The 11,199-nt window shown below is 51.5% G+C and overlaps 1 protein-coding gene across 2 annotated transcripts; it reads left to right on the top strand.

Moving 5' to 3' along the window:
- Positions 1-7,055: 7,055 nt before the first annotated feature.
- Klf1 (KLF transcription factor 1) lies at positions 7,056-10,938 on the top strand. Of its 2 annotated transcripts, none has more exons than XM_021632160.2 (3): positions 7,056-7,193; positions 7,812-8,628; positions 9,588-10,938. In XM_021632160.2, exons 1-3 carry the CDS (start codon positions 7,056-7,058, stop codon positions 9,761-9,763), a joined length of 1,131 nt encoding a protein of 376 aa, XP_021487835.1. In that variant the 3' UTR covers positions 9,764-10,938. The 2 variants fall into 2 exon arrangements, with proteins under 2 accessions (XP_021487835.1, XP_060248318.1); XM_060392335.1 differs by having other exon boundaries at positions 7,061-7,193; positions 7,815-8,628.
- The last annotated feature ends 261 nt before the right edge of the window (positions 10,939-11,199 follow it).

Here is an 11,199-nt window from a genome sequence, read left to right as displayed (position 1 = left end):
GTCTTCTCAGGCAAATACCCGACCACAAACGCTACTGCTTGAGTTCTGACTGTTTCTATGGCTCTGTCGACTGCAGTGACTGTGTGTATATGTAAACTCTATGACTGTGTCTGTGTGACTGAAAGTGTTTGTGACACCTTTCTTCCTTCTCCCTTCCTCCATACTGGGGAACCAAACTTAGCACCCTGTATAAGGCTAAGCAGGCACTCTGCCTGAACTACAATCCCAGTCTTGTGGGGTTTAAAACACTTTTTAAAAAGATTTATTTATAGCCAGGCATAGTGGCAGAGGCAGGTAGATCTCTCTGAGTTCAAGACCAGCCTGGTTTACAAAGTGAGTTCCAGGACAGCCAGGGTTATAACACAGAGAAACTTGAAAAGCCATTAAAAAGGAAAGAAAGGAAGGAAGGAAGAAAAAGAAGAGGGGGGAGGGGACAGGGGCTGGAGAGATGTCTCAGGTTAAGAGCACTGCTCTTCCACAATTCCTGAGTTCAATTCCCAGTAACCTCATGGTGGCTCACAACCATCTATACTGAGATCTGGTGCCCTCTTCTGGCATGTAGGTGTACATGCAGATAGAACACTCATGTTAAGTAAATAAATCAATCCTCTAAAAGAAAGGGTATGTGTGAGTGTTTTACTTTCATTTATGTACTTATACCATGTGTGTGCCTGAAACCTGTTCTAATGGGATGCTGGTTGTCTAGGGGATCCCAGAATCATTCCCTGGCAGAAAAAAGACTGAGAGATGCAGAAAGAAGAAAACCACTCCAGAGAAAGCAGAAGTAACTTTACCCCTTGGGTTAGGAGAGGAACTATAGCTGAGTGCATAAACAGACTGGTTTTGGCATTTTATTGGGCCTCTGAGTTCTTCCTTTTCCGCTATTGATTTTGCCTAGAGCCCAGGCCCACACCCATGCCTTCAACCTCAGTACCTTCCTCAAACAGAAGCTGCAACTCAAGGAGACTTTTGTTGTCCCCCTGTGTGAATTCCTGGGGAGTTGGACCAATGTCCACTCAGTCCTTATAAGGAGCAGACCACAGAACAAAATGCGGATTCGACCAATGTCCACTCAGTCCTTATAAGGAGCAGACCACAGAACAAAATTGTGGATTCGACCAATGTCCACTCAGTCCTTATAAGGAGCAGACCACAGAACAAAATGCGGATTCGACCAAAGTACAATTTGGTGGACCAGTGAGTTTTATTGGCATTACAGGCTTATGGGTGAAGGATTACTTAAGAATCAGAAATGACTCAAATAGCTATGTCAATAAAGCTAACAACATGGCAATCCTAGCATCCTTTAATCCTAGCATTTTGGAGGCAGAGTCAGGTGGATTTCTATGAGTTCCAGGCCAGCCTAGTCTGGAACAGCCTAGTCTACACAGTGAGTTTGGGACAACTGGAGCTACATAGTGAGCTCCTGTCTTAAAACAAAACAAACAAACAAACAAACAAACAAAAAACCCACAGAGCCCACCCTAACATGACTGACAGCTCACAAAAACTGGAAAACTGCACAGGCAGTTCGACAGGTTTCAGGGTCAATGTGAGCCTCCTCTAGCCAGCTCAGCAGGCCTTACTCCTTACATAAGCTTGGGGAGAAATGGGGTGAAGGAGAGGGAAGTGAATCTGGTCAGTTTCAGGAACTTCCTGGGGTTCTTTGGAGTTGTTTTCTGCTTTAAGGAGCTTCCAAGCCAATGTCTGTAAATATCCTGTCCTAAAATAGACTGCTGTTTCACCTCCTTTTATCCTCTACTTAGTAGTTTTCCTCCACAATGGAAGGAGACTGCGATAGAACACCTGTGTAACTACTCCCCAGAACATCAGTGTGTGTGTGTGTGTATGTGTGTGTGTGTGTGTTCCTGTCTCTGTAGCACTGTGTAGCATATGCTTTGGTCTGTGTGCAGCGGCCCTAGTAGAATGTCGGAATGATAGCTGAGGTCTTCATTGAGCATTTGGTGATGTGCCACTGATTGAATTTTTTCTCCAGTTTTTGAGAGAGGATTTCACTCTATATATCTGCCTGCCTCTGTCTTCTGGGTGCCAAGATTATAGCTGTGCATCACCAGGTCCCTTGTGATGTACCTTTCCGTAGACTAAAAAGTTAAAAGTTTATAGGGTTTTGAAAACCTATCAATCCTGGGGCTCAAAAATCCACCAATTGTTAGCTCACACCAAGTTCAGAAGTTGAAATTGCACCAGTCCCCACCTGGAAATCTCTACCCTGGAAAGCTCTGTCCCCAAGAATGCCTATATAAGCCTGCTTCTCCCCCGAGCAGAGGGGACCACTCTCTGGTATCTCTCCCCATAAATCTCCTGTGACTTTGTGGCCGCCTCAGAGCTGTGGCACTTAAACTTTCAATCTTTGATGTGCTCCATCATCTCTGGATCCCAGTTACACATCTGCCAATAAAGAAAACGAAGTCCAGAAAACAAGACGGCCTTGCACCAGGTAAGCGCCTGTATGTCCACACCTCCCCTCTGGGTGTTCCCCGCAACCCTTGTGGTTCTGGGATGTAATCTAAGGCCACAGACATGCTAGCCCAGTGTTGTGCTGCCGAGCAAGGACCCGACCCCTCTTCACGGACGGATCCTAGACTGGCGTTTTTCTGTCGAGCCATGCCCTTACAAGTGCAGAGTGGAATGTGTCTGAGTGTGTGCACCAGTTTCTACATTCTCAGATGCCTGGGGTTTGTTTTCCCTGGCCTGTCCCTTTTCTGGGCCCTTCTCACCCTTAATAGCAAAGCAAAACTTCCAAGCCTCCTCCCCATTCAACAGGGATTGCATCATTATCCTGGGCTTTCTGAGACTGTGTAGGTCTCCACTTGGTAACCTCCCTTATCCTGCAGCTCTTGGCCTCTTCTACTCCCCAGTTCCTGTAAAGCTGACTACGCCCAGTGCAGGTGGGGACACATAAGAACATTTTTCCTATTAAAGATGCTGTGGTGGTTTGATTAAGAATGGCCCCTATAGCCAGGCGGTAGTGGTGGATACTTTTAATCCCAGCACTCAAGAGGTAGAGGCAGGCTGATCTAAGAATTTGAGGCTAGCCTGGTCTACAGAGTGAGTTCTAGGACAGCCAAGGCTACGCAGAGTTCTTGTCTCAAAAAACAAACAAAAAAAAAAAACAAAGAAAGAAAGAAGCAAAGACAGAAAGAAAAGAAAGGCCCTCATGGGCTCATATACTTCACTGCCTAGTGACCAGGGAGTGGCACTATTTGAAAGGATTATAAGGATTAGGAAGTGGGCCACAGGGGTTTGGCTTTTGAGGTTTCAAAAGCCTATAGTCTCTCTCTGCCTGTGGACCCCGGATGTGGCTCTCAGCTATTGTCCCAGCTCCCGCTTGCCTGCCACCGTGCTCCCCACCATCATAATAGACCAAACCTTTGAAACTGTGACCCAATTAAATGCTTTCTTTTATGAGGGTTGCCTTGGTTGTGGTGTCTCTAACAGCAATGGAACAGTAACTAAGACGGGTATCTAGCTCCCTAAGGGCTACAAATCTTTTCCACCTAGTAAAAATTTTGATTTCACAAGCTCCTAGAACTTGGTGTGGGGCTGCGAACCCATTATCCCCACTTCCATTTTCTTTGTGCCAGTTCTTTTAAAACCAGGCAATCCCAAAAGCCTATAAGGCCAGATCCAGGCAATGGGGAAAAGCCACAGTCATCATCTATTTTAGAACGAAAACCAAGAGAACTTAAGTGCCAGGCTGTGCTTGCTAGCCTGGTGTGGGTTCTAGCATGTCCTCACAGGGAGAAATTGCCTCATTGATGTACCCTGCTTACCTTGCTTATACTCTGTCGCCCCTCGGTTGAGACCTGCTTTGGTTCTGAGCATCACTGGAGCTCCTCTGTTAACACCTGCTGTGGCCTTTAATAGCAGAAGTCATTCTGCCTCCAAGTCTCCATTTTGATTATAAGGTGAAATAGAGTTCAGATTCTCAGGCCCTACCTGCCTGAGACCATAGTACAATTCAATAGTTCAATGCTTGCTTCTTAGACTAAAACGATGATAAATGCATGTTCTGCTTGAATTAAAGATAAATGCATGATCTATTAGAGTTAAGGCTGCAACATCGTGCTATGTTCCTTCTCCCAGAATGGTGGAGAACTGGAAAGTCCCCAAGCCTATATATCCCAGCCAACCAGCTTAAAACGCCTTGTCTAGCTACCTAGATACAATACACTTGTAACAGAATCAATTATGTTTAGCTAGTCAAAATGATGTCATGCTGCCTGCACTCGGTTACTTGGTTACAGTTTTTTGTATAAACAGCCTGCCCTAACAAACCAGTGTTATAGCGTGGTTTCCGAATCCAGGCTATGTCCCTAGCCAGTCAGTTTTTGTTCAGCATTCAATAAACTTCTATCAATCTGAGCCTGGTGTTTGAATGGTCAGTCTGAGGCTATTCCTGAACCCATAACATCATCAAGCTACTTTTACTCTATTTCTTTGTGTGATGCTTCACTGTTTCTAACTGGTGTTCTCTGATGCTCAATGGGTGTTATGGGGCAACAACCAGTTACAAATCAGAAAACCCAAATCAAGGCCTAGCCCTTATTCCTCTGGGAGACCTATTGTCTTCCCAGCCACCTGCTCCCACGAACTCATGAGCGTCCTACCTCAGCTTCCTGAAAGCTGAAACTACAAGCATGCATACCCTAGCAGGCTAGAATACCCATCTCACAGTGCATATTCAGTGGGCTGCATCATACCCAATGTCCTTATTTCCAGAACATTCCTATCCCCTCTGATGAGACTTCGTCCCCATTAGCAGGCACTCCTGCCTCTCTAGGAAGCAGCAACTCACTTGATGGCCTGTTGTGGATATTTTATAAATGAAATAATACAAAATGTAACCACTTTCCCCTATCACTTTTTTTTCTTTGTATTTTGAGACAGTGTTTCTCTATACAACAGCCGGCAACATCCCTGGCTGTCCTGGAACTCACTCTATAGACCAGACTGGCCTCGCACTCACCGGGCTTCATCTGCCTCTGCCTCGAGTGCTGGGATTAAACGTGTGCACCAAAACATCCTGGCTTCCCACACACTTTCAGATCATCACACTGTGATAGATGATTTTTTTTTTAACACTGGTTTTGCCATCTGTGATATGGTCAGGTGACCCTGCAGACAGCATCCACAAGCGCAAAGACTGCCGCTGAGGCCATCACAAAGCGGTGGAGTCCCACCTACACTTCGGTGATACCAAGCAGACTCATGAGAATTCTCGAATGTGGTGTCACTAGAAATATTAAAGATATAGTCACAGGATCCGATGTGAAGGCAAACACCTGCAGTCCCAGCACTCAGGGAGGCAGAGGGAGGCATATCTCTGTGAGTTCGAGCCCAGCCTTGTCTACAAAGAGAGTCCAGGACAGCCAAGGCTACATAGAGAAACCCTGTCTTGAAAAAAGTAAAAAACCAAAAGCAAAAAACAAAACAAAAAAAACAAAAAAAAAAAAAAGAAGAAGAAAGAAAAGAATGTTCATGTACACAGGGAGTAGTATGCAGTAATTAAAAACAAAAGAGTGAAATATTGATGCCTGTATCCGGGACCTGCCACCCTCGGAGGTGGCACAGAGGGTCTCTCAGACTACAGAGAGACCCTGTCTAGAAAAGCAAATGGGAAGCAGCGGTGCAGTGATGCTCACCTGTAAGCCAGCAGTCAGGCAGCTGAGGCAGGAGGATCACAAGTTCTAGGCCAGCCTGACTGCACAGTGAGATGGTTATGGAAACTGCAAGTGAACTAGTGGCTAATCACCCCAGACTGGGTGCCAACAGCAGAGGCCCCTGTGGAGGAATGCCAGAGAGTCCAAGCCTGGGGACAGTAATGGGCGCAGTACTCCAAGGACAGTATGCTGCAACAGAGACCCTGGGATTCCTGAGGCTCAAAATGTATTAGCAAAGCATGGAAATGGATGCCTGTGGACTCGTGTTTGCCCGATTGCTTTTAAATGAGTCCTGGGGCTCTAACCCAGGGCCTGGTGCTGCTGGGCAGCCGCATGCCCAGCACTGTTTTACTTTGTTGTTTTTTGAGACAGAGTCTAACTATTAGCTCTGGCTGTCCCGGAATTCATTGTGTAGACCAGGCAGGTCTCTCAAACTCACAGAGACCCACCAGCCTCTGCTTCCTGAGGACCACCACATCTGGCTAGGTGCCACTTTCTGTGATGGATTTGAAGTCCCCTGTGGCTACTGAGCAATGATGTATGTGTGACCGTATTACAGTATATGTGACACTTCATTTCCCTGTTCTGACTCGCTGCTACCAGAACCGAGGTATAAGAATAGCAGGTCCTCTCCTGTGGGGTCACGACGCTGGGTCTGGTCAGGCCTGAGGGCTCCTGAATGGCACACGAGCTGTAGCTCCCATTTAAGTGTGCCATCCCTCACAGCCAGGGAGGGTCCTCGGTGTCCCAGGGGAGGCTGAACAGCTCAGACCCCAACACAACTCAGGCAATTTAAAGCCAAGATAATTTGTGCCCCAGCACCTCCCCCAGCTCTTTTGGAGGGACAGAGCTATGGTTGTTCTGGGCCTCCTACCTGATAGCAGCCTGAAACAGCTGGTGTGTCTGATAGTGCTTGAAAGAGAACCGGTGCCAAGTCCCGCCATAGCGCCGTTGCTGCTGTTTGTTGGGGAGGGTAAGGGATGAGTGGCCAAGTTGGGGGGGGGGGCAAAGGTTCCCAAAGACCTTTCCCAAGAAATCTATCCTTCCTGGTCCACCCCCCAAGGAGAGAGACTTGAGACCAGACCAGACAGGCCTTTCAGTTCTGGGGGGGGGGGGTCAGGACTTTTCTTTACTGGTCACCTGACCCCTTGACATCTGGCTTAATTTACACACAGGGTTGGTTTTCAGGGACCAGTTCCCAAACAAGCCAAGGTGAAGTCGGCTCCCTTGAATGTGACACACACATCACACACACACACACACACACACACACACTCCTCCCTTGCCTTGCCCTGGCCTTATCAGTGAGGACAGCCAATCAGATGAGGGCAGACAGGAGCCCTCCAAGAATCCCTCCTAGCTTCATAGCCCATGAGACAGAAGAGGGAGAGGAGGCCTGAGGCCCAGGGTGGACACCAGCCAGCCATGGCCGCGGCTGAGACTGTCCTGCCCTCCATCAGCACTCTCACCAGCCTGGGCCAGTTCCTGGACACACAGGAGGACATCAAGGTGGGCCAGTGTGGAGCAGGTGGCCCTGCTGTGATGTAGGGTGCAGGACTGGGGGGAAAGGCCTCTGTCTTACTCTAGTATCCTCCTCTGCTCAGGTGTTTTGTTTTTGGGTTTTTTGTTTGTTTTGTCTTTTGGGTGGGGTGGGGTGGGGTCCGAGCCTGGCTTGGGGGTGCTGGTCTAAGGGTCTGATCAAGGTGAGGCTTATTTCTGTAATAAGAAACTGATTCTGAGCTCAGTACCTTAAGGCTCAGGGAGGAAAAGTCCCAGAAAAAGGTGTCTTGGGATTTCCAGGCTTTGAGATTTAATCTAGTTGGGATATGTGAAAAGGCCAGGAAGGGCTGGGGAAGAGCGCCAAAGCTGCCCCTGACCTCCCACTCAGAACTCCGCAACCCCCTCCCCCCTCCTGAACGCTGGCTTTGGTAAGTGTCTTATCTGTCTCTAGCCAGACCTAATGGACTTGTCAGGAGCTGAGAAAGAGGTTAGGGGAACAGTGTGGGGAAGAGATAGGCACGCAAACCCTAGACCAACCTGGCCCAACGGTATTTCTAGCCCGGACTGCATCAGGGCCAGGTACCCACGCCTAACATTCAAGCAGTGCGTTCCCCCACCCCCCTCCAGCAGTGGTGGCGCCACGACCAGACGCAGGATTTGGGCCCTGGGCCCCCCCTTCAAGTGAGTGTGAAATCGGAGGACCCGCCAGGAGAGGACGAGGATGATGAGAAGGACATGACCTGTGCCTGGGGTCCGGATCTTTTCCTCACAAACTTTCCAGGTCCCGAGCCGCCTGGCACTTCCCGGACCTGTGCCCTGGCGCCCAGCGGAGGCCCAGTGGCACAGTTCGCGCCGCCGGAGCCTCTGGGCGCTTATGTGGGTGGCCCAGGGTTGGTGACCGGGCCTTTGGGCTCAGAGGAGCACGCGGGCTGGGCGCACCCCGCCCCGCGAGCCTCAGCGCCTGAACCCTTCGTGGCCCCAGCCCTAGCCCCAGCCCTAGCCCCGGGACCCGCGCCCAAGGCGCAGCCGGCTTTCTCCGACTCGCGAGCGGCCTCGGCAGGGGGCTTCTTCCCGCGGGCGGGGCTCGCGGTGCCCGCGGCTGCCGGGGCCCCCTACGGGCTGCTGTCGGGGTACCCGGCGCTGTACCCCGCGCCACAGTACCAAGGGCATTTCCAGCTCTTCCGCGGGCTCGCGGCGCCTTCGGCGGGCCCCGCCGCGCCCCCTTCCTTCCTGAATTGTCCGGGACCCGGAGCGGCGGGCCCCGACCTCGCGGCCTCCGCGCTCGCGGGAGACGCAGGCCTGTCCCCGGGAGCCGCGCCGCTCAAGCGCAGCCGGCGAGCTCTGGCGGGGAAGAGGCAGGCAGCACACACGTGTGAGCACCCGGACTGCGGGAAGAGCTACACCAAGAGCTCGCACCTCAAGGCTCACCTGCGCACGCACACAGGTAGGCACCGACCGCGGCCGGCTTGACCCGGGGGCGGGAGCACGCCCGAGGGTGGTCAGAGGCAGCTAAAGGCGGCCCTGGAGACACGGGGTCAGGTCTAGGGGGCCGATGCTAGACCCAAATGGGGACTGGCGAGTCCCAGCACTCAAGAGGCAGAGGCGGTGGCCATCAGTGGCTTTGAGGCCAACCTGGTCTATTGTAGTGAGGTCCAGCCTGGTCTATTGTAGTGAGGTCCAGCAGCCTTTGACACAGAGTGAGATCCCGTCTCAAAAGTAAGTGAATAGGGAAATGGGTGTAGACAGAGGACCTGGGGAACTTCGGAGTCTCCGGATTCGAAGGCGATGTGTAAGGCCGGGGGTAGAGGTGGGCCCGGGAAGAGTAGGACGAATGAGCGGCCCCTGGGAGGGCACAAGCTTGGAATGCCCGAGCTCAGGGCAAAGCCAGTGTTCACGCTGCACGCTCAGGTTGAGAGCATCTGGGCCCGGGAGGTTGAGGCACGGTAGACTTGGTTTCGGGGGCAGCTGAGGGGGCCTAGACATGAAGACCACATCAAGCGGGCTGAAAGAGGAACCGGGTCGTCCGGGACTGGAAGGCAGCTGTGTGCCCCCCAGCGCCGCAGGGCCCATACCGGGTACATAACCGGGAGAAGGGAAGCTTAGCGACGGGCCCCTAGCGCTGATTTCAGGGACTGGGTCAAGTTCTCAAACAAGTCAGGACCTCAGCGAAGGCTCTGGCGGCGCGAGGAATAGCTGGGACGCCGAGAACGCACAAGGTTCAGACAGGGGGCTAGTACCTAGGAGGCAGGACAGAGGCCGGACACGAGAAAGGGGCAGAAAGGGTCAGGGCCACAGCGGGCAGGACTGTGCAGGCCGGATGTGTCGCGAAGGCCTGGCTTCACCTGTCGAGCGCCCCCGACCGGGCAGTTTGGAGGGTGGTGCTCACGGCGCCCTGTCCTTCAGGGGAGAAGCCTTACGCCTGCTCCTGGGACGGCTGCAGCTGGAAGTTCGCCCGCTCCGATGAACTGACCCGCCACTTCCGGAAGCACACTGGACACCGCCCCTTCTGCTGTGGGCTCTGCCCACGAGCCTTCTCGCGCTCTGACCACCTCGCTTTGCACATGAAGCGTCACCTCTGAGTGATCCCGCGCAGGGACTGGGGGGGAATGAGTTTTCCAGGGGACGGGCCGTTATTGGACTTCCGGCCCCACAGACCTACCCAGACCAAGAACTGACCCTTAGACCATGCAGAGGAGCCCTCGACAGAAGCCTCACACGTCCCCGGGGAACCACACAGAAACAGATGGCCTCACACCCCAGCAAGACAGACCACCAAATAAATCATCTCACATGGACCCTCAGACCGGTGCAGGAGTGCCCCGGAGTCCTGGAGCTGGAATGGGGGAGATGCACCAGAGTCTAGAAGAAGGCTTCATGCTGTGCCCATCAGCGAGGTTGTCATGGTTACCATAAAATTCTCCACTATAAAACAGTGTTGGCCTCACTGTGGTATGGGGCTGGAAATTAGGAGGGGCATTGAGTCCCCAAGAGGTGATGCGTTTTCTGTATGCACACCTTCTGAAGGTCCTAAAACTCAGTCAACTCCTGATGGATGACAGCCCCAACCCCCTCCCACCCCAGCACTGTACCCTTCTCCCCCATCAAGATCAGCCGATATAATCCAGTCATGTGTTGTGGAGGAATAATGACAATTTTATCTGCCCCCCCCCCCTTTTTCTTGAGACGGGAACGTACTGTGTTTGGCCTGAAATAATGTTGACCAGGCTGGCATCGGCCTCACAGAGATTACTGTCATCCTGCCTCTTGTCTCCCAAGTGATTTTTTTTCCTTTTGTTTGTTTGCTTTTTGTTTTTTGAGACAGGATTTCTCTGTGTAGCCTTATCTGTCCTGGACTTACTTTGTAGACCAGGTTGGCCTTGAACTCACAGATATCTGCCTGCCTCCGTCTCCCAGAATGCCAGGGATATATGGAGAAATCCTATCTTGAGAAAACAAAAAAGACGGTGTGGGGGCACACACCTGTAATCCAGTGCTCTGGGAAGCATCGACAGACAGATCTCTCTGAGTTCAAGGCCAGCCTGGTCCACAAAGCCAGTCCAGGGCAGCCAAGGCTACACAGAAAGAAAAAAAAAAAAAGGGGGTGGTGGCAGTGGGGGGTGGAGAGATGGTTCAGGATGGTTCAGATGGATGTTCTTCTGGAGGTCCCGAGTTCAAGTCCCAGCAACCACATCTATAACCAGATCTATGAGTCTGGTGCCCCTTTCTGGCATGCAAGCAGAACACTGTATACATAATAAAGAAATAAGTAAATAAATCTTTTTTAAAAAGCATGGTGGTACAGGCCTTTAGTCCCAGCATTCAGGAGTTAGGTGGATATGGTGCTCATTTTTTAAACTCTATTTTATTGGGGTTCCTTAAAGCCTTTCCCCTAGTGGGGAGAAGGGCGGCAGACCCCTTTACTTCTCCCAGCCATTTAGGGTCAGTGGGTTCTTTAGGGCTATACCGACTCTGTGAGCGGCAGACTCAGCCAGGACTCTTCAAGCCACTGCACCCC

This window comes from Meriones unguiculatus, chromosome 10 (assembly GCF_030254825.1).
Source record: "Meriones unguiculatus strain TT.TT164.6M chromosome 10, Bangor_MerUng_6.1, whole genome shotgun sequence".
Taxonomy (NCBI): Eukaryota; Metazoa; Chordata; class Mammalia; order Rodentia; family Muridae; genus Meriones; species Meriones unguiculatus.
Note: the sequence above shows the minus strand (reverse complement) of the source record. Positions and strands in the feature narration are given on the sequence as shown.